General features: G+C 44.2%; 1 protein-coding gene across 3 annotated transcripts in view; it reads left to right on the top strand.

Moving 5' to 3' along the window:
• The window catches only part of scube1 (signal peptide, CUB domain, EGF-like 1), a 135,767-nt gene that overhangs the window by 60,680 nt on the left and 48,205 nt on the right, over positions 1–26,882 (top strand). For 2 of the 3 annotated variants that reach the window (XM_030046179.1, XM_030046178.1), the window contains exons 5-6: positions 8,882–9,010; positions 11,534–11,650. In XM_030046179.1, coding sequence (XP_029902039.1) covers positions 8,882–9,010; positions 11,534–11,650 — 246 coding nt within the window. Of the gene's footprint in view, positions 1–8,881; positions 9,011–11,533; positions 11,651–20,062; positions 20,153–26,882 lie in introns of all 3 variants that reach the window. The other variant, XM_030046180.1, reaches the window with a different exon arrangement.

The following is a 26,882-nucleotide window of genomic DNA, read 5'->3' as shown; positions in this document are numbered from 1 at the left end:
TGTCGATCACATGTCAAAAAGCCAACGACGTCTTTTTAATGACCCGACAAGTTTGCGTGCACTCCTTCATCCAAAACCCTTTACGCCAAGTATGAATTTACAGTCGTTTCTTTTTATATTACGGCAGAGAGAGAGAGATGAACGTTCGCCAGTTTCAGTGCATCGGAGTTGCCAAGTTGCAAACGCTGATGCACTGATGACTATTAATTATAAGAGAAGGAACTCAGACAGGCTCCAGCAGACGAGGTTGAACTTTCTCATCATTTGCATTGAGTTTTCCTTTGTTGAAATGATCGTTTATGTATGATGTGCTGTGCAACGGTATTAATCACTGTTGTGTGCTATGCTGCCAGTTATTTTTATGATTATCTGAAATGTGCTCTTGCGCTTTGGCAGCACATGTAAATGTCATGCCAGTAAAGCCTATTGAAAGTGGGGAAAAAATAGATAAATGAAAAGAAATTCTAAGTAAAAGCAACAAAACTGTCTGGAATAGAATAAATGAGAGCCGATCTCGACTCAAAACAACCAAAATGTCATAAAAATGTAATTTATTGCCAAGTATATGGTTTCCACTCATCTTTGAATTGGTTTTGTGAATAGTGCGTGATGTCATTTTGATTAAGAAATTGTAAAATTAACATGAAACTGAACAGAACAAAAATATCAGGCGTCATAAAACACTCATTCTCTTATTATCACTGTCTTTATTGTTCTCTTCGTCTGCACTTATAAGCCACGGCTGCATGCAACAAGTTCAACCATGTTCTCCTTAGGTTGTTGAAAGGTATTCTGGGAAATGTAGGAATGTAGTTTCAGCCGTTGGAGGGGAAAATGGGCACAACAAAAAGGTAAAATACAACACTTCATGGTAAAATAACTCCTGGAAGACACCGAGCATCACAGATTGATGATGGATAACAGGAAGAGCATCTCGGGGTGGATTTTTCCTTTAACGACATACAAAAAAAAAAAAAAAAAAAAAAAAAAAAGAAGCTGAACTGAAACTACAAATGCAAAACTAATCTTCAAATCTGTAATTTTTCATGTCTCTTGCCTCTCGAAGGCTGGAATTAGAAGACGGCCCAGCCGGCCAGCCGTCCGCGGCTCTCCTCGCTCGTCTGCAGCGGAGCCGACTTTGAAGAGGAAGCTGTAATAGCAGTATAAATTGTTGTACGGCGTCTTTGAAAGGCCTTCCCGTTTGATATTGCGTTTGGGGCTTTTTAAAAGGTTTATTTTAAAGAGGCCTTTTAAGTGGAGCGCTTTATGGGTGGCTTTGTGCCTGCCATACAGTCACAGTACAAACACTGGTAATCCATACGTGTGTGGGCACACACAGGCATGCACACGGTCATTAGCGGGCGTGCATATACAAACACACATGTACACACACACACACACACACACACACACACACACACATGCATTCTGCCGCCCAAGGCAATCTTACTCTTACTGAGTGGATATTAGAATAAGATGTCAAATCGCAGTTCCTTTATGTCTTCTGTGTTGTCATTTCTCTGTATTTTTCTCTTTCTGCCTCTCTTTCTCTCTGTATATATGCCTATATAAGAGGCTTATCCATTCAATTCAATGGGCACTATTGACAGAGATTCAATACAGTCTCCGAATTGTACTTTTACAGGCCCAGTGACCGTACCATTGCCAAAGCAGAGGAAAACAATAGCAACCAAACACGAGCTTGTTTACCATCACCGCAGCATAAATTGCAGCATCAAACTTTTACTTTTAAGGGAAACTGTAAGACACTCAATTGACACCCAGTTGAACTCAAAGTACAACACTCATATGTCTTAATATCTGTCACACTGTATGTATAATGTCTCTTTATTGCTGGGTTCCCGTCCAGGAATTCTTGGGTGAATTATGATGTATCGAAGTCGAGGAGCTGAATAGAAACGGCAAAAGTTGCCAAAATTTTCTCAATGTTGCAGAAAAAAGCCTTTTTACAGCCACTTAACTTCTACAGTGGTTTGCATAGAAAGGAACAGTGATGTAAGCTTTGCACGACGGGTTCACTTTCATTGCAAACAGTTGAAAAGCGACTTTGGACGTCTTTCTAAATCTTCCTAATTTTGTGTTTGTTTGTTTGTTTGTTTTTCGAACATTTTCAAAAGTTTGCGCAAATTTTGCTTCAGAGGAAGATGTAAATGTAGCTTCTGTGTCTCTCTCTCTCTCTCTTTCTCCCCCTGCCGTGGTGGGAGAGCGAGAGGAGATCAGGTTGTGTGACTGGCGTTCAGCATCACCTCATCCCTCATCCGCCTCAGAGGAAACAGGGAGGAGAGCGACCCCGAGGCTCTAAATTATACCTCTCTGTCTCCATCTGTCTCTCCCTCCTTCTCCGTCTCCCTTCCAGCTTCCTTTCCTACGGAGCTTCCCCTGGGGTAAGCTGAGAAACAAAAAAAAAAAAAAAAAAAAAAAAAAAAAAAAGACCCATGTGTAAATCAGCACTCCCTCTTTAGAAATCTGTGTGTGCGGTTAGTAAACCATGTTCTCGGATTCTCAGATTTGTAAACCGTGCCCTTGGATTTGCAATCTGGGCGCTCGAACGACTCAGGCACAGATTCGTAATCTGAGGGCGCGGTTTACAAATCCACGCTGTATGGATTCCTAATTCCAGAGCACAGATTATAAACAGTGCACTTAGATTTCTAACTCAGGAGTGCTGACTTCCTCTTGGTTGACCCGAAGGGAGCTTGGTACGTTCCTCTCCCTCCCTCTCTCTCTCTCTCTCTCCTTTGTTTCTGTTTTGTCCACCCCCCCCCTCCTCCCAGTTTTCTCTCCTTCACTCCTCTCCTCTTTTATTTTCTGTCTCCCATTCTCTCTGCCAGCCAGACTTTTGGGGCTTTGGGGTATAACACTGCGAGGGTCAGGTTGTAATAACATGGCTGTGATATGCTTGGACCTCAGCTGGAGTAGGAGCTCCTGAGAGAGAGAGAGAGGGAGAGAGAGAGAGGGAGACTAAGGCCCGGGGCTGTTACCGTGGTCCCGGGCCAGGAGGACGTGTTGAGTGTTTAATCTGGACCCACTGTGGCTCCTCGTGAGGAGATTCAGTAGTTGTAAACCGACTGACCTCCCCAATCTAAACAAAGGGGCGCACACAGCTGGAATGAAGAAACTGCACCGCGTCAGCCTCGGTACCTTTTGATTATTAATTGAGGAGATTTAGAAAACGTCTTGAAAAAGAAAAAAAAAAAATCACCGGCGTGTCAGTGAAGCGCAGTGAAATTGCACTCAGGAAGATTTTTAGGTAAAAATGCAGCCGTCGCATCGGCCTGAATCACAAAGTGGGGCTGCAACAAAGAGCGTCCAAACCCACCAGATTGAGATTTGAGTTTGGAAACAGTAAATCTAGACACACACACACACACACACACACACAGCTGATTTAGGTGTTGCATGCCGTCTTGGACAAATTGTCAGTATCACAATAAAAACAAGCATATTTTATTCATTTAATTATTAACTGTCATCGTCCTTATAGTGTGAGAGGGTACAACAAGTGGATCTGTCACACTGACCAAGTAGATTACATAACGACATCATTATTCTATTTGCAGTGGGCATCACTGCAACTTTTATCCTGAAAACTGCCTCACCTGCATCCATCTTTGTAATTCTGACTGACTTAACCTGCGTGTACCTGCGCCAAAACCCTTGTTGTCGCCTTCTTCTTTCCATTTTCATGTCCGCATGTGCAAACAAAAATGGGTTCTCGTCCTTTTTAGGCCAAACCTAGGAGACTTAAATGCCTCGTCAGCTCTCTTAAATCATCTCTTACTGTCTTTTGGGCTGTGATTGTTTTGTCCAAATGCCATTTTTGTTTAAATTTTTACAATAAAAGTCTGTGCAATGTGAAGCTGCACATTGCACAGACCTTAGCTTTGCTCCACCAGTGAAAAACAGAGAGTACCGGTAAATGATGCCCTTTGCAGCTTATGATTACACAGGATAGGGATCCTCAGCTGCATTTGTGATACATATTTGTGGTTTATTTAATTTAAAGTTTCACGGAATGATGATCGCGTTTGGTTATATTCCTGCTTTGGAAGTTAAATCCCATGCTTTAGGTGTGCGCACGTAGTTTTGCTGTGTCACTGCAGAGAATCCGCATGCCAAGTTAAATCACTACTGTGTTAATTCGCTACTGAGTAGCAAAACAGACATTTATTCATCTGAAAATGCTGCCTAATATTATTTCAAGGGTTACTTTTAACACAATAAAACCTCCTATTTTTCTTGCTCACAGAAGTTATGAATTTGTGGATTGAAGCATCTGTTTTGAAAAATGTGTTATTGGATTTCAAGTAGCAAACTTTTTCCAAAATGGATTTGTAGTGTTTTCTTGTCAGCCGCTTTTATCCTCAGTTCATTCAGTTATAAATCCATATGTCTGTCCAAATTACAGCTCCCGTCTCCCTCTTCTGCTCTCCTCTTTCTCTCTCTGTCTGTGTGTCTTGGTCATCAGTGGGCTGATGCTGACGCTGAGCTAAACGGAGTTTGACATCAGATATGTCTGAATATGTATCCAATGACCCATGTGGGCTTTAAGGCCTGACAAGTGAATGTGTCAATGGGCTCCAGGCTTTGCTCCTCGGCCTCGCCGTCTCCTCACATCGGACACGTTGAGAGGCCGCGGCTCACGGCCGCTGCTCTGTTTGCTGTTTCAGGCTCGACTGTGCTGAGTCCCGGCCCCTCACCCTCTCCCTGCGTTTATTTTACTTCTCCCAAGTTTAAATTGACTATGGACAGAGTTAGACACACTGCTTTCTTATGAATTTACTTTTAAAACAATACTGCATGCTTTGCCAACTGTTTAACTCAAAGTTGTTGTTTTTCTCCCCCGGTCTCATTGTGCTGCTAGTTTTCTGGGTTGAATGGAGGCCAAATTGGACAGTTCAATGCCAACATATTACCTGCTGACAAAATTATAAATGCACTGCATATTATAAAGGAGGTACAAAAAGAAAAACATATATAAGCTGCATACTCCAAGTAGCCCCATGCTTTAATCACCAATGTTTCGACATCTTACCTCGTGACATATTCCATGTGAACTTAGCCGTACTGTCTGAATAATCTAATGTTGAGCAGCGAGGAGGATTCTTTTTGATGTTTTGTGAATCCGACATGTAAATGCAGCATCTCTATTCAACATTTGGGTCCTTTGATTTTGGACTTTGATGAAATGGTCTTGTTGGGTGTGGGCAGCGAGAATGGAAGTGTTTGATTTAAGAAAAGACTCTTTGTTTGTGAAGGGGACTCTCCAGGGGGAATGGCACCTTAATCAGGCACATGAAGGGCCCTTGGGCCCCACAGTGGGACATTATTCACCCGGGGGGCTGGGGTGTGTGGGGGGGTCAGTGGTGGGCGGGGCAACTGGAGTGGGGGAAAGTTGCAGGAGTGGCCAGATCTAACACACCACTGCCAGACAAAGGAGGCTAATGATGCAAATTATTGAGTTTATCCATCAGTAATATTCAGAAATTAACTGTAACAAAGTTGTACTCCATTTGGGGTTCAGCATGGTCTTAAATGTTTAGTGAGATGTGCATAAACTGTGAATCACAGATTACATATGGTGGACATGAATGGAATGAAGATTATGTTTCTCCACATGAAGGATTATGGTAAAGAGGAGTAAAACAACATTTGGATTAAGTCTGGGCTGAGGTTTATGGCCACTGAGACCATTTGGTTATTTAGATTATTATTATTTAGATTAATAGAAGTTATTGGCTTTAAGAAAGGTTAAGCCTTGCTAAAGTTGAAACCATTTATGGTGGAACATGTTTTTATGAGCTGAGAAGGTATATTAAGCAAAAATACATGTATTTTTTTAACGGTAAAATGACCCATTGCATTATGAGAGTCATCACTGTGGCTCCTCTTTTACAGCCAGCCTATTGTTGGCTTGAATATCCTCTTCCTCTGCCTGCCACTTCACCTGTTTGTAGCTTCAGCTTCATTCAAAGCTTCTCTGACGCTGCACTTTCTATGGATAAACATTTTCAAATTTCAGATCAATCGCGCGAGTGCCTCTGGAGCTGCAATGAGCACTGTGCCCATCCAAGCTCATTCAAAGCAGCTTACCTTGTAGTTGAAAGTGTGCAGCTTCATGGCACTTTTGAATCGGAGGAGTCGAATTGGAAGCTTGTTAACATGCCGAGTTTGAGCTCTCAGCGCCCTCTAGTGGTCAGAAATCACTTACTGTGGCTTTAACTTGAATTACTACAGTTGAAGGCAAATGTCAAGATTTTGCCCCTTTCATGAAATTTGCTGTGACAGGAGCAAGCTACAGTGAAACAGCTTGAAGAACACAGAAATGGCAGTGGAAACCCAAAATGCACCTCAAGTATGCAAACCACTGTTGGGAGGCTTCTACTTCATATCATCTATTTCTTATTACTTGTTGTCTCTATCAGTTTCTTCACTCCACACCTTCTGCAGAGGAACACTAAACTGAGCCTTGAGAGGTTTTGGCAAAGACACGAAGAAAGTGGAGGAGGGGAAACAAAACGATGACTGTGCTGGCCTTTTGAGGAAGTCCATGTTGTTGTGCTTGGAGTCCTTAGGGAGGCTGCGCGATACTCCCATCTCTGGACACGAGACATGTGCATCGTGCATAGTTTACTGAATAAACATTGTGCTCCCGTGTTGCTGGAAAATTATAAAGATTTATTTGTGGCATGTGCATCCATGCTGTGCATCTCAAATGTAAATTCAGATGTTGGGTATGAGTTTGAATCCCAGGTCAGGTGGCAAAATGCAGTGATGGACTGTGAAGCAGGCTGTTGCAGAAAAAGAGTGTGTGTGCACAATTAAGGTTAATAAAAAAAAAAAAACAAGAACACAGGTGAAACTTGCATATGCTTACAGAGATGCAGATGCACAAATGCAAACACACACACACACACGCAGACCATCGTTGGTGAGTGAAGACATCTGATTGTGCTGTGGCGAGGAGACATCCGCACACTCCCCAAAAAAACGCTCCGTCTGACTTTTCCAGCCTCTTCCCGGAGCTTAGTGATATCTTTGGCTGGCTTCTTCCTCTCTGGAGAGCCTTGGCCCTCCGTCCTCCGCCTCCCCGCTCCCTCCCCCACCTCCTCTCCTCGCTAATGAAGATTTAAACACTAGACTATTTCAAATATTAGTGCCGCTGTGCGCTCTGTAAATCACCGGGACCGGCCTGAGAGGGAGAGACCACATCAAACAGGCCCGGGTGCTGCAGCGGAGGGATGCAGCGACGGGGAGGAAGGACGGGAGGAGCGATGACCAGCCATGTTAGCGCTGACAGGAAGGACCCGGGCTCATAAATTACAGCACGGGTTTAATTGATGTTGATGAAGGGGAGGAAATTATTTTAGTGTGTGTGTGTGTGTGTGTGTGGGAGAGAGAGAGAGAGAGAGACTCTGGCAGGATGTCAGAGAGCGTGAAGTGGGCTTTTAGCAATTAGGGAAAGGAAAACAGTGGTTTGATAACCCTCGGCTGTTCAGCTTGTCTCGGCTCCAGAGGCGTTCGCGCACAAAAGGGTTCAGTGTCACGAGTCTTCACTTACAAGCAGCCGATTGCTGTCACTTCCCGCCCTGAAGAGTTACGGCGAGCCCTGTCAGATGTGATTACAGTAGCCTTTTAATACTCGAGAGGACGTTTTCTAACTGTGATTACGCGTGTAATGGTGATGCAGTGGATACGAGGCATCGCCTACAGCACTGAGGCCCCTGTAATCGCAATTAAGAAAATCCTTCAAGGCATTATGGCTTTCAAAAAAAACACAAAAAAAACCAAAACAGATTCATAAGCACATGCAGACCCTAAGTTTTCTCCAGTTTGGGAAAAAAACATAAAAACAGAGAGACAAAAAAGAAGCACAACAGTTGTCCCTCGCTATAACGCGGTTCACCTTTGACGGCCTCGCAGTTTCGTGGATTTTTTTTTAGCGCAATTTTGCATGTTTTTTTTTTTTTTTTTTTTACAGCATTGTGTTCTGTGTCCTGATTGGCTAAGGGACTGTAGACCATTGTCAATCAAGCTCCTCCGTGCGTTCATACCTTCATTCTATAATACTGGACTTATTTTTCTACGAAGGTTTGAACTTTGAGAGTGTTTAAACAAGAGAGAAAAGGGAGAAAATGTTAATGCCTGTCTGAGAAAAGTGTATAAAGTGTGTAGTGAGGGGTTTTACAGCCTTAAAACATCTAGAATAATTGTAAAAAATAAAGCTGACTACTTCGCGGATTTCGCCCACGAAAAACGAGGGACCACTGTATCACCAATTGGCTCTCTGGTTACCACCGGATTTGGTTTAGGAAACTGTAATCACACCTAAAGTGAATCTCTGCCTCATCAGATTGTTCGGAATAAATTATGGGCCTACTCACCTCATGCCTGCAGTAGCCATTTTGGATTATGACGTTATTTACTGAACATGTAGCCTATTATTTCTTCATATAAATAACAGATGTATGGAAATCACCCTTTTTCATGTTGAGAGAACATGTGACTGAGCGAACATGGGGCTGTTTTGAGTTTAAAAGTTACATGGATGGCACACACAGGACTTTTGTATGATATTCCTACTTAACTCGCTCCTTCATGGAGATTTTACTGCCGCGCGTGACATGTAAGTTCAAAATGGCCACTGCGGGAATAAGGTCCATATTGTCGCATAACCACATCACTGCATGGTAAAACATTAAACATGCGCTCTGATTTCTTCATTCAGGGACGATGTGTCGGCCGAGTTGACTCTGGACGACTGGACAAAGGTGCCGTAGGTCACAGGTCACATTTCAAGTCATTTCAAGTGTCTCTAAACGATGTCCTCTCTCTCTTTTTGTGCCTCTCCTCTGTGCAGACGGGATGAACTGCATGAACAAGGACCACGGCTGTGCCCACATCTGCAGGGAGGCTCCAGGCAAGGGGGGGGTGTCGTGCGAGTGCCGTCCCGGGTTCGAGCTCGCCAACAACCAGAAAGACTGTACATGTATGTACCACGCCTGAAATGCCACCCCGGCGTCTCCACCCTGCTGCACACACAGAACACACACACACACACACTCCTCAGTACAGAATGTACATACGGACAGGCATGTACAGACAGAGTCAGAAACAGGCAGAATGATAGTGTCTAATATGTCCCGTTTGTTTATTATTAATTTAATGGGACAAAAAAACTGTACGCTACAACTTTAACATAGTTTTTGCGGGCTTGGTGAGGGCATTTCAAAAAAAAAAAGCCCATTTGCAGAGGAAACTAAAACCGTTATGTACTCTACTATCTACTGTTTACATCTGAGAGAAGTCAGGCAATAATTATCTGAGGTGGCACATGTTATTTTCAGCATATCCATGTGTCGGAAGCCCCTTTTATACATCCAGCTCAAGCACTATTGCATCATTATATCATTATTTCATCTTCGTTACGGCAGTATTGTGGGATGTCTGTGTGCAAAGGGCTTAATTGGCTTTGGATTTACAACTTATTTCCTATGTGTGTGCACACTTAAAAAAAAAAAAAAGAAAAAATACACTGCAAAAAGTCAAAATCTTACCAAGATTATTTGTCTTATTTCAAGTAAAAATGTCTTATTTCTAGTCAAAATATCTCATTACACTTAAAATAAGACATGAATTTTGCCAGTGGAACAAGCAAATTTTTACTTGTGACACAAGTGAACAAGTAAAAATTTGCTTGTTCCACTGGCAAAATTTGTTTCTTGTTTCAAGCTAATTTTAGTCTTTAGGCAATTTTCACTTGTTTCAAGTGAAAATGTACTTGAAACAAGTGAAAATTGCCTAAAGACAAGAAATTTCTGAGCTGATCATGTCTTATTTTAAGTGTAATGAGATATTTTGACTAGGAATAAGACATTTTTACTTGAAATAAGACAAATAATCTTGGTAAGATTTTGACTTTTTGCAGTATAGCTTGCACAATTCATATTTACTGTTAATAAAGTCATATGCTGTGCCTGAGGCTGATCTTACCAGCATATTCTGTGTTGAAAAGCAGTGCAAATGTGTGTTTTTCCTCAAACCGGACGCATACATGTGTTGAAAATGACACGTCCCACGTGGCTGCGACGTAAACTGCAGCTTACTTAAAGGTCCCAAAACATGCCAGGCTTTCCGTCATCTGTTAATCTTCCGGCAATGGACTCGTCAGATACTTTATTTTAAAATTACAGTCGCCCATTTTACCGGCAGGGTATTAACACGTTATTTTATAGACTTCATTTTCACTGAGATTACATGCCGTCGTGACGAAGGACCTCAGCTGCTCCGGTAATAAACATCTGTAATAGCAATGATGAGAACGTTCCAGTGGGCCTTCACTTGTAAAATACGAGGGTGGACATTTAATACCGCAGTCGTTTCGCCGTTTCGGGCCGAGCCGCCGGCGCTGAAGGACTCAGTCGACAGAAATCCCGTCTTTAAAGCCCCCTCGCCACCCCGCTCCTCTACCGCTCGCTCTTTCACGCCGAGCACCTGCGGCCACGGAATTTAGAGCCGCTGTTTTTCGAGAGGCGGAAAAATAAGCTTTTAGTTACACTTTGTCTGGCAACGCGTCCTGGGGAGCGCAGCGACGCAGGACGGCAGTAAACGTGCGATGAAAGAAATGGCAGTTATGGCATGACACCCCCTTCGCTCCAAACACACACACACACACTTCCTCTTTCGATTCCTCTCATCTCTCCTCTGTCTTTCTTCCTCTTTTTCTCATCAATTTTCCCTGTCCCACAACCTTTCTTTTCTTTCTTTCTTTCTACCTCAGGCCACATGTACAAGGATGCCGATATTTTTGAAGATTGTTTTTCTCTGCTTTTTTTTTTTTGTTTGTTTGTTTTGTTGTTGTTGTTTTACACTAGTGCGTTTGAAAAAGCTCCAATTTTTTTTTTTTTTTAAACCAAAGAAGTTGTGGGTTGACTGGAAGGAAGTCACAAATGCAAGTACAGATATGGTTAAAAACATGTTAAAAAAAAATGTCCAGCGGTGTGCGGAAAATGAAGTCGGAGGCCGAGTCCTTCATATGGACAGAAAAGGAAAAAAAAATAAAAATAAAAGAGGCGGCCCTCCGTTCCCTTCATTGTCTGTCATCATGTCAGCTCCATAAGGAATACACTGGCTCCTTGCATTTTCGACAGATGCAGATCTCTGTCCAGCCTCCTAAATCTTTCTTCTTCTCTCTCTCTCTCTCTCTCTCTCTCTCTCTCTTTCCCCTTCATCCTGCCCTGACCCAGCTCTCTCCCACCTGTGAAGTCAAGCCCTATTTCCAGTCAGGCATCACTCTGCTGCTTTATTACCCCACATTAAAAATGTCCCTGGAGGGCTTCCGTCGGGTGAATTTGGCCCGGCTGCCTCTCTTTACCGTGAGCGATTGCCGACACAGAACTAAGGGGCCTTTTAAAATGTCATGTTCCTTTTGTTATATGTACAAAACATGAGTGAGACATAAATGTGTGCGTTCGTGTGTATTTCTGTGTGTGTGTGTGTGTGTTGTGTTCAGTGACCTGTAACTATGGAAACGGCGGCTGCCAGCACACGTGTGATGACACGGACTCGGGGCCGGTGTGTGGCTGCCACCAGAAGTACGCCCTGCACTCAGACAGCAAGACCTGCATCGGTGAGTGACCGCCGAGATGGCCTCCCCACATACACAATCACACACACACACACACACTCACACACACACACACATTCATAAATGCATGCACGTGCAAGCATATTGCTCTTCTTTGCCTTAATGATTCATCTCCAGCAGTCTTCACTGGTCAAAAATGGAGACACACACCGACGATGTATGTGCACTCGCAGATGTGTGCATGTGTTTGAGCACACACACACACACACACACACACACACACACACACATGCTCACACGCCCTGCAGCTGTCATATGTTACAGCTGTTTAACTGTAACATCTTCGGTGTGATATAAGGCCCTGAACAGCTCAGCAGAGATGATTTTAGAGAAAGGCAGTAAGAAGAAGAAGGTCGGGGGGTGGAGTGTGTGCGTGTGTGCGTGTGTGTGTGTGTGCGTGTGCATGTGTGTGTGTGGGTGTTGGAGGGAGGGGTGGTATACATCATCTCCCGGCTCCCAAAAACTTGTCCTCCCCTTCCGCGGGCCTCGACTTATTTAAACACACTCAACAAAAGAGGCAGGGAGCCACACACACACACACACACACACACACACACACACACACACACACACACACACAGAGAGAGAGAGAGAGAGAGAGAGAGAGAGAGAGAGAGAAACACTAATTCAGAGAGGATATCACCACATTTGGCTGCAGCATCAATGGATCAAATATAATTGAGAAGCTGCACATTTTTTTTTTATAGATTATCAATAATGAAAAAAAAAAAAAAAAATACTGTGCTGAACTCATAATGAGTGACATTTGGATGATAGATCCTGTTCCACAGAGCTGCTGTTGCTCTACAAGCCGCTGCAGAAGTCTACCATCATGATTGAACTCATCACTCAGAATTATTTATTATTTCAAAATAAAACCTCTTCGCAGTGATATTTAAAAAATATATATATATCTTACTGTTCTGAGCTTTAATTTTTAAACTGATGTGTGGGAAGCAACAGCCTTTTGTAGCTGACTCATCCGCGTGTCTTGTCCCTATTGGATAACTGGTAGATGGTCACCCATGTTTTTAATGTTTAATAAAAAAAATATGTTAGTATATTTTCTCATGCATTTGTCCAACTCGCCACCAGACCTTTTGTTCTAATTTCCGATGGCTAAAAGGAAATTATTATTTTCAGGCACAGAGTCAAGCAGCAGCTGCATTACACAGTAAAAGCTATTATGTTCTGGGCAAAAAAAAAAAAAAAAAAAAAAAAAAAAAATCATGGTGTCTCTCTTCTCTGTCTGTGTCTCCTCTCTCGGTGCTGTTTGCCACATGAGCATGTCTCTCTCTCTCTCTCTCTCTCTCTCTCTCACACACACACACTCACACACACACTGTGATTATTAGTGAGTCTTTGAGTGTGTATTACAGTGGTAAAGTGTCATGGCCAAGGAATGAGCAGTAATATATTTCGGGCATTAGAGGAGTCGTTTTAGTCGGCTGGTGGAACGTGAGCGACACGTTTCCCGCTCTGAAAAAAACACATTCATCACGTCGAACCTCAGCCGCCGTCGACTCAGACGACAGACAGGCAGCTCGCTCTGCAGAAAAAGGTCATTTTTGCATATGACTGTCAACAAAACCGTGCCTCCACATCCTGCCCTCAGACGTAGACTATGTCATTTTTCATCTTGCTATTTTTCCAATCAGTAGAGGATGAATGAAGCCCTTCCCAGGTAAGTGGAGTTTTTCACGACCGTGTTTCCTCCACCTTCTCGCCGCTGATATACGTGCAAGAAATATGTGCATCTTCTTTTGAATTGTTCCCCCGACGCGCAGCTTGAAACCAATTTTCATCACTACCCGCTTGTTTCCTGCAGCCGTTTTGCTGCGGCTTGTTTCATGTCACATCGGTGGCATTTTGGGGTGTTTTGAGCCTCGAGAGCCTTCAGTCAGCTCCAGCTCAGTTGGCTCGGTGCAAGACACTGGTGCACCGTAACATCATTTAACGGAGACGATGAGCCACAAAACATATAAATCATAATTGAAATTCACTACAAATGACACTGAAATTAATTAAGTTTCCATTTTTGTTCGCTTTCTATTTGGGTGTGGCGACTATGGCACCGCTCACCCAGTTGATTTGGCTTCAACTTGAACTTTTCTGCCCACTGTCTAAAATCAGGAAAGGTTCTCGCACCTATCAAGAAGAAATCTGGGTGTGTTCCTGGTCACCAAAGATTATAACAACTGACAGTGTTAATGCAGGGAATGAAACCCCCTAATCCTCGCAATGTTAGGGTAGATCCATAACTAGCCAGGTAAATTTGAAACCAGTGGATTTGGACGTTTTTTCAGTCCACACTGAAAAGCCAAAAAAACCTATGACTTATATGACTTATATGTCATAGCTGTGTTAGCCCATTAAGCGGCGTAAGAAGGTTTCTTGGTCACCTGAATGTGTGAAACTCCAGAAGAATGTCAAAGTCAAGAGTCAAAATGGACAAAAGGCACATTCGAAAACATTCTTCATCATTGCTTGTTCTTGTTGGTGTGGATGGGATCTCAAAATGGGGCAGAAAAGATCCGTTTTCAGATTTACCTGGCTCAGTGTGGACAAGGTCTTAGTTCCACCCTCCGCTCATCAAAAGGTACACAGACCCAAGTGACTCAAGTCTTTGATTTGAACCTCTGACTTAACCCTATAAAGCCTATAAAGACAAAATATATATAAAAAAGAAAAATCAAAAAATATGTTATTACACGACCTTTCTGGTGTATTCTATATGATATGTACTTGAAGTGCCAATGGTATGGTCCAGGGTGAACAGGGGAAGTGTTCAAAGGTATACAACAGTATTTTGGTCAAGTATTGATTAAACCGAAAACGAAAAACGGAATTGAAAATGTGTATCGTATATGATACAAATGGCTTTATAGGGTTAATGAATCCATGTAAAACCAAGACACAAAGTCAAAGAGTTTCAATGCACAAGAGAAACTTGTAACCAAAAATGTTAGTAAATGACTCAGATCCATAACCTTTACTGAAATGAAAACTCACAGGAAAATATTGAGGATCAAGGAAGATATTATGATCAAAATCCTGCAATCGGGAACATGGATGTCCGAGGAGAGAAACCTCATCATCAGAATCATCTGATTTGGCAGTTAAAGGACCAATCTGGGTTTTCTTTTTTGATTTCTTGTCGCATCTGTCCATCACAAATATCAGATGCAGGAGTGTGTACAGAATATGATTTGGGATCAGAAAACAATGATAAATTATCCTGATTCACACCCATTCATGTTTAAAAAATAAATGCAGAAAAACTACTTTGTGAAATTGTACGCAGAGTTAAATCCATCTGCTGAATACACTTTTGCTATTTGTGACCGACAGATACAATCACAGCTGTTGATGCAGGGCAGTGTCTCTTGACATGAGTGCAAGAACACATTGAGAATTGAGATATTGACGCGAGTTCAAATTCTTAAGTGGTTACACCTTTTACTTTGATTCTTTTGGGCACTTGGGGAAGGATTTTTTCTTTGAACTTGGAAAGCGCCGGATAACCACACCAAGAGGAGAAAGCATTTCAGTCCTTTTCCAGGAGAGCTGCGGTGTGGTTCGTTAGGAATGAGAACATAATCCGAACCCACTGCAGGAAACGCCCCCCGAAATGCAAGGTTTTATGGGTATTAGGAGACGGATATTGTCATCCGATAGCCAGGTATTCGTGCTCGCCGGGCCCAGCATAACAACTTTCTCCCTCAATTCATTTTGTTCACATCAGGTGTTCCCAGCTGGTACGAAGAGCGGGAGAAGGTAAATCACGACACGGAGACACGCAAACAACTCTATCATGCCTCGCTCGGGTTACAGGATGTGGAATCGGATTTGTTTTGACTCCTCCCGCTGCCAAAATCTCAAACCTCACAGGATGACAAGTTACCAAAACTTTTTTTTTTTTTTCCAATAAATGAGCTGCTTGTGAGTTCGTTTGACGTCGGTTTTCAAGCCCTGGTTCGCTCGCAATTTGGTTCAGACCAAAGAAAACAGGCTGTGGGTGTGATTGCACCCTTAGGTACACAGACTGCCAGCTAATAAGATCACAACCACCAGCCCAACCATAATAGACATAATAGATTTACCTGCACGCAGCACGGTTGCATTACTCTCATTCCTGACCCTGTTAGTGGAGTTGACTCAGTAATGAATCGGTGTTTTAACTGGAATCGTGTTTTTCTACGACTTGTTCTGCTGTTTAACACCCTCACACATACAAATCCAGAGTTATCTGATATTGAGAGTACAGTTTTTTTTTTTGTATGTGCTGTGCTTCCTGCTATGTTCAAACACTGGAAACACATTTTCTCCCCCTCTCTCTCTCTCTCCCTCCGTCTCTCCTTGCATCTCCATCTCTCTCTCTCTCTTTCTCTCTCGTTCTCTCACTCTCTCCCGCCTCAAACAGATTGCTCGACTGCTACACAGCAGCAACCGGGTTTTGTGCCGATAACCTTTTCCTTTCCAGCCGCGTCGAGGAGCGGCGGGGGAAACGACGAAGGCCGCGAAGAGGAAACTGCATAAAGAACGAGGGGGGGAGCGGGAATCCTCCTCCTCCTCCTCCTTCGATCCCTGTCTTGTGTCCTTACTCTCTCTCTCTCTCTCTTTCTTTGTCTCTCTACCTCTCTCTGCCCTCTCTCTCTCGAACTTTGATGAGAGAAAGGACCTCTGTGTCTGTGGTCCAAGTGTCCCCAAACTGCTTTGTGGGCCCACCTTTGGCTCCCCCGACCCCCCTTTTTGCCCCTTTTGTGTAGCGCTGTCCTTACGCTCTTCCTTCCTCCTCCCTACTCCTCCTCCTCCACCTCGGCGTCCTCCTCCTCCTTCTCCTCCTGCTTTCTGGTGATAGTAACTGATTGCCTGTCTTGTCTGAGCATCCATGTTTAAAAAAAGAAAAGAAAAAGAAAAGAAAAAGAAAGAAATCAGGTGGAAATAAGGACAAAACCCTCAAAGAGATCAGCAGTGTACAAGAGGAAAGCGAGAAAAGTGACGAGCCTCTGGGTGGGGGGGTCGGGGGTTTCGTGTGACACTGTGTTAGAGCGGACATCTCAATTGCAGCCTGATCTTACTTACACTGAGCTCCCACTAAAACCAAGCCTAACCTCCTCCACCTTCAACCTCCTCCACCTCCTCCACCTCCTCCTCCTCCTCCTCTCTACATGTCCCAAAAAGAAATCCACCGCCTCACTGAGCAACGGAAATCCTGTTAGCGTGCCAACCCCGAAAAAAAAAAAAAAAAAAAAACGCAAAAACTGACCTCCACTTTTCATTCCCCACCCATCGCTACTACCATCAGCCCCCCCCCCCTCCTCTCCTCCTCTTCCCCCTCCCCCCTGCTCCATACACTGCAAAAACGCAAAATCTTACCAAGATTATTTGTCTTATTTCAAGTCAAAAATGTCTTATTTCTAGTCAAAATATCTCATTGCACTTAAAATAAGACATGATCACCTCAGAAGTAACTTGTTTTTAGACAATTGTCTCTTGTTTCAAGTGAAAATTTGCTTGTTTCATTGGCAAAATTTGTTTCTTGTTTCTAGCTAATTTTCACCTATTTCAAGTGAATTTTCACTTTTCCACTGGCAAATTTTGCCAATGAAACAAGCAAATTTTCACTTGTTTCAAGCAAATTTTCACTTGAAACAAGTGATATATGCCTGAAGAAGGTATATGACCGAAAGCTTGCAGTAAATTTTGATATGCACAGTGTTTGAGTGTGCGGTTGCTGTTTTTGTAATCTTTATCCTTAAGCTCAGCTCCAGCACCTTTTCTAAGCATATTGCTTACGGATGAGCGGTGGCTTTTTCTCACTCACTTCAAACAAGTGAAAATTGTCTAAAAACAAGTTATTTCTGAGGTGATCATGTCTTATTTTAAGTGTAATGAGATATTTTGACTAGGAATAAGACATTTTTGACTTGAAATAAGACAAATAATCTAAGATTTTGAGTTTTTGCAGTGTACACCTTAACCGAGAAGACAGGGACCTTGCAAATCCTCCAACCCCCTTCTCCGTAACACACCTCTGTCACGCCGTCCCTGCTGCATGCCTCCTCTCGGACATGCCGTGTCGTCCGTCCATCTGTCCATCCGTTCTCACCATTGGCGGCGTTGACTCTCCGTCCGTCCGTCCGTCTGTCTGTCTGACTGTCTCTCTCCCTCCCTGTTTGTCTGCCTGCCTGCCTGCCTGCCTAGCATGGGAGACCCTCCTCTGCATTTGTTTCCTTTTATTTTTGTTGTTCTGTTTTATTTATTTTTTTATTATTTATTTACTTTTTCTTTTCATTTGATTTGAATTGCAGTACATTTATTATAATTATTAATAACAATCCTGGTCCTCCTGTTTTCCTGCCAGTGCATTGGTTACCATTCTCCTCCTAGCTGTGGTAGTGTACAGTGGATTAACTCTTCCCCCTCCTTGTCCTGTGTAGGTTTGGCTCTCTAAACACTCCCCCCTCTCTGTGGGCCTCCAAGAACCGCTTAGTCCCATAGCCTCTTTAGGAGCGGCCCGGGACTCTTCTCTTCCCCTTTCTTACACATCCACCTCTCTCTCTCTCTCTCACACACACACACACACACACATGCACATACGTACACTTGCATTTCCTCACTGTCCAACACACATTGAGAGATTTTCACACACACTCAAGCGGGCTGACGCTCAAAAGCACGCACGCTGGTATGCGCCGGCTCTCGATTCCATTCAACAATCGCACCCACATACATTCACATAACCACATTTCGCCGGTTAGCCGAGCGCCAGAAAGCCCCTATTCATCCCCGAGTGTCCTTCAGAGAGTCCTCCACTTTGTCCATCAAGCGCCTGAGAGGAGAGAGAGAAAGCGGTAGCGGGCCCGGGCTGGGGCAAATGGAAGGGACGTTAATTACCCCGGCATCCAAAAATTCCCCCCTTCCATAGGACTAGTGTGTACATCAAAGGCATCCACGGTCCTTTTTTTTTTTTTTTTTTTTTTTTTTTTTTGCACCAAGTGGCGTTGGCCCTGCGCCCCCATTCACAGAGAGATGCTCATTCAGAGCCCTAATGACTCAGGCCCAGTGAAAGGCAGCGTCCCTCTCCCAGCCCGACGCCCATCATCATCAGCCCAGCCATCCCCAAACCGCCGCTCAGCCCCTCAGCCCCTCAGCCAGTATCTGCATGCCATCTTAACCGTGACCTCACCCTCACAAAACCATCCCCTCCTCTTCCTCCTCCTCCTCCTCTTCCTCCCTCTCTCCCTCCTCCTCAGCCCCCCCCTGCCCAGCTTGGGAACGTGGTTTTCCAGCGTTGACTGTTAAAGCCAGTTGTGATGTGTTCCATAGACAAACAGGCAACCAGCGCTGCCCCCAGACTACCCCCCCCCCCCCCCCCCCCCCCCCCGACCCCCCCCTCCTTTTTTTCTGTGCATGCCCTCCCCTTCCCCTCCTCACACCCCCCACCCCCCCCATTTCTCAATGTGCGCACCCCTCCTTCCCTCATATACTTCTCCCATTGTGGGCCATGATGGGACTGGGTTTACCTTTTTCCTTCCTTCCTTCTCTCTCTCTCTCTCTCTCCTCTCTCTCTCTCTCTCTTTCGTACTTTCTTGTCATCCTTTCTTCTTTGTCATCTCGTCATCGCTCAGTTTGTTCGAGTCCCTCCCTCTGCCGCAGGGTGTTTGACCTCTCGTCCTCCCCCGCCCCGCCTCCCGTGCCACCCTTTCCCCTCTTTTTTTTTTTTTTTTTTTTTTTGGTCATCGTCACCCCCCTCTCCTCTCCTCCGTCCCTCGCTTCTACTCCCACCATCACTTATTAGGCAGCTTGTCCTGGACATGTTTGCTCATTTGCTCCCCCTCTCCTCCTCCCCTCCTCAGTATCCCAGTATCCTCCTCTCCCGTCTCTTTCTTCTTCTTCATTGCTGACAGTGTGGCCGTTTGATATGGAAGACAGAAACACCATCGGCGACAACAGCAACGTCAACATCAGAAATAAACCCCGCCCACCCCTTAACTTCCAACCCCACCCCACCCCAACCCCACCTCACCTCATCCCCCAAAACCCCTTCACCTCTAAATTATCATCACCTCTTTGTTTTTTTTATTATTATTTGTCCTCCCTCAACCCCTTCACCCCGCCCCCTCCACCCCCTCCCTCCTGCTTCATTTTTTAAAAAAAACTAAAGACTGATACTGATCATTTTTTCCATTTTGTTTATTTGCTCTGGGAGATTTTTATCATTTGTTTGGGGATTAACACTCTAACAGGGATTTTGGCGCTTCTTCATCGCTTCTTGCTTCTTGGCTTTGGTTTTTTTGCTCAAACGCCAAGAGGGGCTGAAGGTCTGGTCATTTGGGCTTCTCATTAACCTGCTGCTCACTGTTTGTCCCCTTGTCACTTGTGTTTTAGAGAAAGATGAGGCTGCAATTGAGAGCTCTGAGTTCAATGCCACGTCAGTAGCTGATGTGGACAAGCGGGTGAAACGGCGGCTACTTATGGGTAACTCTTTTCTTCCTCTTTCTATGTGTTGCCATGGCGCTTGTGCTTGTATCCCCCCGACTCTACTCCTCTCCGTTCCTCCTCGTCCTCCTCTCTCTTTTTTTTTTAAAATTTTGTTTATATAAATTTTCTTTTCTTTTGCTGTTTTGACAACCTTTTGGTGCCCACTGTGTCTTCTCCCAAGGTCACAGTTTTGTTGCAACTATATCTAACGTGATGAAAAAAAGAAGAAAAAGAGGTCGCTGTTCTCATTTAAACCCTGCCTCCCCAACTCTACCTGTGATATTTCTGGATAGCTCTAGGTGTCTTTCAGTGACTAACATTCACTATCCCAGTTGCACCTCACTAAAAACATTTCAGGGGCACGGCCAGGTACCATTCCTCAGATGTTAGAAGACTTGTGTCAAGGAAAAAACGTTGCAAACTCGAATTGCTCCACAATTTCAGGACTACATCTCATTCCCAGCGCTGTACACCAGATAACCCTCCTCTGCCGTACCTTGGACAACAGTGTTGTACCCACAAATCTCAGAGGGGGTAATAAAGGTGAGGGCAACACCGGTCCAATAATATCTCTGGTGATGCTCAAACCATCTCAGAGAGCTCAGCCCTTGCCTTGTAGTGCAGAAATATGTTTGGGCCTTTTGTAAAATCATCCAGAAGTCAGCAAGATCAGACAATACACTGCAAAAAGTCAAAATCTTACCAAGATTATTTGTCTTATTTCAAGTAAAAATGTCTTATTTCTAGTCAAAATATCTCATAACACTTAAAATAAGACATGATCAACTCAGAAATTACTTGTCTTTAGAGAATTTTCACTTGCTTCAAGTGAAAATTTAATTTAATTTTCACTTGTTTCAAGTAGATTTTCACTTCAAACAAGTGAAAATTGTCTAAAGACAAGTTATTTCTGAGGTGATCATGTCTTATTTTAAGTGTAATGAGATATTTTGACTAGAAATAAGACATTTTTACTTGAAATAAGACAAATAATCTTGGTAAGATTTGGACTTTTTGCAGTGTACAGCGTCCAAATGGACGTATTTCCTTTTAATTTTGAAGACTTTAGCTTTCTTTACCTCGGCTACCTCCAGATGTTGGCTTTGATTGAATAAAGGCCTCAACGTCTTTTTATGAATCAAAAACCCTCAAAGGCACACATTAGAAGACGAACCCCCATTTGATAAGAGCGGACCCCGTCTTAGAGTTTTGTCGTTGGGTGCATCTCACAGAATTAAGTGACTGCTGAGGTGATACCTGCAGTGTGTAGAGTGAACCCTGTGATGACATTCATTGTGCGTTGAGTGATTGAAGTAAAACTGAAACTGACTCGTTGGACCTCCATCAAAAACCCCTTGGAACTGCTGACCCATTTCAGGAACCATTGGTCTACTCCAAACTGGTTTTTGTTTCTTTGTTTGTTTTTGTTTGTTCTTCTTCCTCTCTTTGGAGTATTTTGGCTCTCACTTGTGCCGTAACTATCTTTGAGATACCAGAGGAGGAGGAGGGAAGACAATGAACACTTACTGTTAAATGTGCAACTAATGACTTCTGTTATTGCTCAGGGTTGGTGAGAAAGTCTGGCGCTCCTACTTTGAGGAAGGCCATAATTTAGTCTCTAGGTAGAAACCCTGTATCTTTGTGGTCCCTACTGCTCCACTCCAAGCAGTGGAGGAAAATGGACTTTTTAGTATAAAACAAGAGTTTGACACAGAGGACTGCGCCCCGCTGCTTCTGCTCATTTGGGCCTTCAAACCTTTTCTGCCTTGAATTAGTGAACTTCCCCCCCCCTGAAGAACATACAGTGGCTCGATTAATCAGACTAACCCAAACTAAATGGGTGATCCATTACTAATTCTACTTCTGAAGCAACATTTCATGCTCTGATTTCATCTTGCACTGTTGTCAATTTAACCACTCTTTCATTTTCTAAGACAGAAGTACCTTCAGAACGCCTGCCAGTCAATGTACTGTAGTTTCCGATGTGTTTGCCCGGAGTTGACCTGCTGTTCTGTGTTTTTATGTGTTTCATTTCATCCGATTTTGCCCATTGTTGACAGCAGGTCGGACGAGGAGCTTTAGGTTTTGGTTTCCTTGTCCCTGTTCCTCCTCTCTGTCCTCTCTCGTCTCCCTCCAGAACCTAACCAAATATTTTATCCCTCCTCGTCGGCTACACCCTGTCTGACCTCCTGATGTACCAGTTTGTCACGTCTCCTGATGGTGTTCCAGTTGTGATAACACAATGTTTTCTGTGTGATACCCTTTGATTCCTTAAATAAGCAATTTCTCCTTTATTTCCTCTCTACAGACTGAGGTCAAAGGTCAGAGTCACGGACAGCACCGCAGGAGTTCGTAGCAACTAAGTGTGTCGGAGAGCAGATGCTTGCTCAAATGAAGGCGTGAATGCAGGCTGAAAGGCAGTTTCTCTAGATTTTTGATACTTCAATACCCTTCATTCTGCAATAGTTCCCTCCAGGTTTCATTCCAGTGATGTCTGTCTTTAGCTGCTCCCCAACAAAGTTCCCTGAATGCTCATCGGACATATAGATCTGAAAATTGACCTGCACCCAAAAAAGCATGGACTGTCTATCAAAAATTGAGAGCTTGTGCAGCATAATCCAGGTAGCCAGACGTATGCGTGTTTGGCCCATAGTTTGTGAGAGTATTATCAGGAAAATATCGGAGGTAATGACTTTTGGACCCACAGTGCACTTGTTTGTCTGCAAAACATTTGGATTATACCGCACAAGATGTTTGATCTATATTTTATGTGTTTTTGGAGCTGCACAGAGATAGCTGTTTCATGTTAACTTCAATAGTTTGGAAACAGGCGTTTTAAGTGTGTAAAAAGGGGTAAAGTCGGCACAGGGCTAACTTTAATGGAGTTTTGACTGATGTGGGGGTGAGTACATGATGATGAATTTCTATTAAGGGATGAGCTATTCCTTTAATCTCCCGAAACAGGATTATTTTTTATAGTCCATTTATCTGAAGAATTTTCAGCCTGTACCTCTGTGTTTTACTGTTCTTAAATATACGATTTATATTCGGTGTAGTCAGTGTCATTGTCATCTTCACACCATTGGGAAGCACAGTTCTGTGTTGCATGTAGAATTCACTGACATCACTAAATGTTAGATTATATTGTAGATGAACATTTCAAAATTCCCACCAAAATGCCTTTGAGAGAATCCTGCAAATGGCAAAAGTGTTGCTGTGCCGTTCACTGAGAGCCGGTGTGTGCATACAGATGTGCAAGCCTGCTTTTGCGCCCGTGTGCACGCATGCATGCGTGCATGAATGGACAAGCGTGCATGCATGTGCCTGCCGGGAATCACGGAGGCCACCCCGGCGGTGGACTGGCAAGCCCTGAACAGCATCAGTGTGTTAGATTTGACACTGCTATCAGTTTGTCTGCTTCCTCTGACACACGGCGCGGCTGTCTCAATACGTCTGCCGCTGCTGTAGACCCGATGCCCCCCAACGCCAGCGGGCAGCGCAGACAACACGCTGATCAAGACAAATGGAAGTGCAGCGCAGGCTATTATGGAAACCTGCCGCCGGGACTGAGGAGAGGTTGGAGAAGAGGGAGGGAATGAGACCTGACAGGAAAGAGACGGCAGAGGGAGAGGAGGGAGCGCGGGCGAGCCGATGAAAAGTCACTCCGTCGCATTTCATGATGTGGATATTGAATGAACAGAGCTAAATCAAGAGCCAGGTGCTGGACACATGTGAGGGAAGTGTCGAACAGAGAGAGCCAGTGGTGCTTTGCTCGCCGCAGCTCTCGAGTTCAAATAAACCACTCATCCCTGGACAGGCGGTGTTTGCGCATTGCGTGATTGCAGGCGGGAGCTGCGCTGACGGACGGCCGACTCCGTGGCTCATCGCCGCGCAAAAGGGAATCTTGTTGAGTCGTGAAAGGCGATCGCGCCCCTCCTCGCACCTTTCTAAGACTGTACGGCATTTGCGGTCGCTTGGCATGATGCTTCAGTGTACACAGCATACGTGGTTTTCTCTCTCTCTCTCTCTCTCTCTCCTGCTTTAATCAATAGAACATGTGTCCTCCGCTCAGGGGAAGGGTGGTTTGCAGCGGTCAGCGCTCCTGTGTGAGGAGTGTGATGGACGTGTGTATGCTTACCGTCTTCCCCGCCATTCCTCGACCCCGTGCTGACATATTGTAATCCCCGCAGATGAGGTTCACTCGGCAGCAGGAAAGTTGCGCTTACCGACTTTTGCCTTGGCACCCAGCCAGTGACCCCCCCCCCCCCCCCCCCCCCCCCCCCACCTCTCCCTCCTCCCCCCCTCCTCCCACCCACGTTCACATGAACAAGACAGACCAGTCGTCTTCGTCTCTCACCAGCCGCTGGATTCCCTGCCACACCTCCTCCTCCACTGCCGGTGTCTTCTAACCTCCCGTCTTCTGAAAATCATACATTTTGATATTTCCCTCGGAGTTAATTCACCCAATTATCGCTCTCTTTTATCTAAGGTCAAATCGTTTACTTTATGATGATGAACAGCTTGAGAACTTCATTCCAAAATGAGCTATTCTCTGAGCAATGCCATAAAATTACAACTACTACTACAGCCTGATAATTTAATGTATGTAAATGAAGGCATAACTGTGGCCATTTTCAGCCTGGACCATATTTCCCATCATGCCAGTCGATTCTGGCCAAATTCTTGACAATTAGCTCACTGAGCTATATATGTCTTGTTTGCCAGCCTGTCCTGTATAGTCCAAAAAGCGCTCAAAGCACGCCTTTTCAACACACGGACACACTAACTCCATAGTGAGACATGCATATATTTAATTTTCAGTTTATCCATGACTTCGCAGCTTTATTTATTTTTGCACTGCTTTGCATAGTGGCACGTTTATACAGGGAGCTGCCACTGGTCAGGAGAGACTATGTAAATGAAATGTAGTGTCAAACCTGCACAAGACAGGAGAATTAATTTTCATTTTCATGTTTTTACTGACAAGCCTCGTTGCAGAACAGGTAATTGGTGCATTTGAGGTGGATTTTTTTTGTTTGACTATACAGCAGCCTTGCAGGTTTGTGCTGAAGAGCAGTGAACGCAGGACAGCAAGATGCAATTGACAAGTTTTTTTGTCAGAATCGATTGGTCGAAAAATAAGGTCCACATCAAAAAGCAGTTGGTTATACCTCTACAGTTTGCATACTTTTTGCATACTGTGCAGGGTTTTAACCTCTTTTCTTCGTAATTAATAGACATTTTGGAAATTAATGTTTCATGACAGGGAGGCTGTATGCAGAAATATGCGCCCTGCACACACACACATACACACACACACAGACGTGTGCGGGGAGGAGGCTAAGACAGAAGTATGCAGGGTTAGGTGGAGGCTGCAGAGGCTTGGAGAGGGGGATGAGGGGCTTGTCCAGCACATCAATCAGAGCGAGCGGTGCGTCTGTGTTCCTGCGCTCAGCCTGGCCCTGGGGCTGGGCGTGGCGGCCGGGCAGGCAGGCAGGAGAGGGGCTCTGAGCAGGACTGTACTCACCCTCGGCTAATGATAGGGCCCACTGTACTCAGAATAAATCACTCTGACCCATAAACACCACCTCCACTCACACACACACACATCAAGTGTACGCACATATGCATGCGCACACCTCCCACGTGCCCACGGGGAAACGCACTCACATTTGCGTCCGTGTTGTGCTCTTGTGCAGGTATGTGCACCTTGACACACACACACACACACACACACACACACACACACATAGAGCCAAGCAGATTGGGGTCTGCTGCCGTACCCTACAGCAGCCATCAGACAGGATGCCTGGATGATGGAGTGTCTGTCCTTCCAGCCTCTTTCCTCCGTGCTGTTTTTGAAACACTTTGCCATTCTGGACATATTTTGGTATTTTGAAATAGTTTGATCTCCTTAGAACGTCTCCAGAGAGAGAGAGCGAGAGGCGGACATGAATAGGAGAAAATTGATGAGCACAAATGACAGATAAGCGTAGCGAGGAATAAATTGCGAGGGAGCGGCAGAAAATAGAGATTAATGGAAAAGAAAGACAGCGGGAGTGAGTCTGATGCTGTTTGGGATTGCATGATTGAAACGCAAACCAGTGTGCAGACACCTTCCCGCCTCTGGTGGAGAGCATCGGCTGTCTTGGCTCGGACAAGGTGCTGTTTGTGACTCTGCATTCTAAAAGGGCATTATGCTAATGCGGTGACCTCTCGATGCGAGTGTGTTTGCCGGCCTGAAAGGGCTTTTCCTATTTCCTCCTCGCTTCATTCAAGCGCACAATCTCCTGGCATTTTAATTAAATGGGGGAAAAAGCTGCCAAAGGAGAGGAATATCTCTGATTTACATATCACTGTCGCTTGGTGAAAATCTCTAATTTCTGAAATGTCAACTTTTGAAGCAGCCTTGTTTCGGGCTTTCATGACTTTGCTTTTTCTCAATTTGCCCAGTGGGGTTTCCAAAGCCCAGAGGCTGCAGGGTTTTCTCAACTCCGAGATGAATTGCATGCACTGCAAAAACGCAAAATCTTACCAAGATTATTTGTCTTATTTCAAGTCAAAAATGTCTTATTTCTAGTCAAAATATCTCATTACACTTCAAATAAGACATGATCACCTCAGAAGTAAATTGTTTTTAGACAATTTTCACTTGTTTCATGTGAAAATTTGTTTGTTTCATTGGCAAAATTTGCCAGTGGAAAAAGTGAAAATTCACTTGAAACAA

The sequence above is a fragment of the Myripristis murdjan genome, chromosome 23 (assembly GCF_902150065.1).
Source record: "Myripristis murdjan chromosome 23, fMyrMur1.1, whole genome shotgun sequence".
Taxonomy (NCBI): Eukaryota; Metazoa; Chordata; class Actinopteri; order Holocentriformes; family Holocentridae; genus Myripristis; species Myripristis murdjan.
Note: the sequence above shows the minus strand (reverse complement) of the source record. Positions and strands in the feature narration are given on the sequence as shown.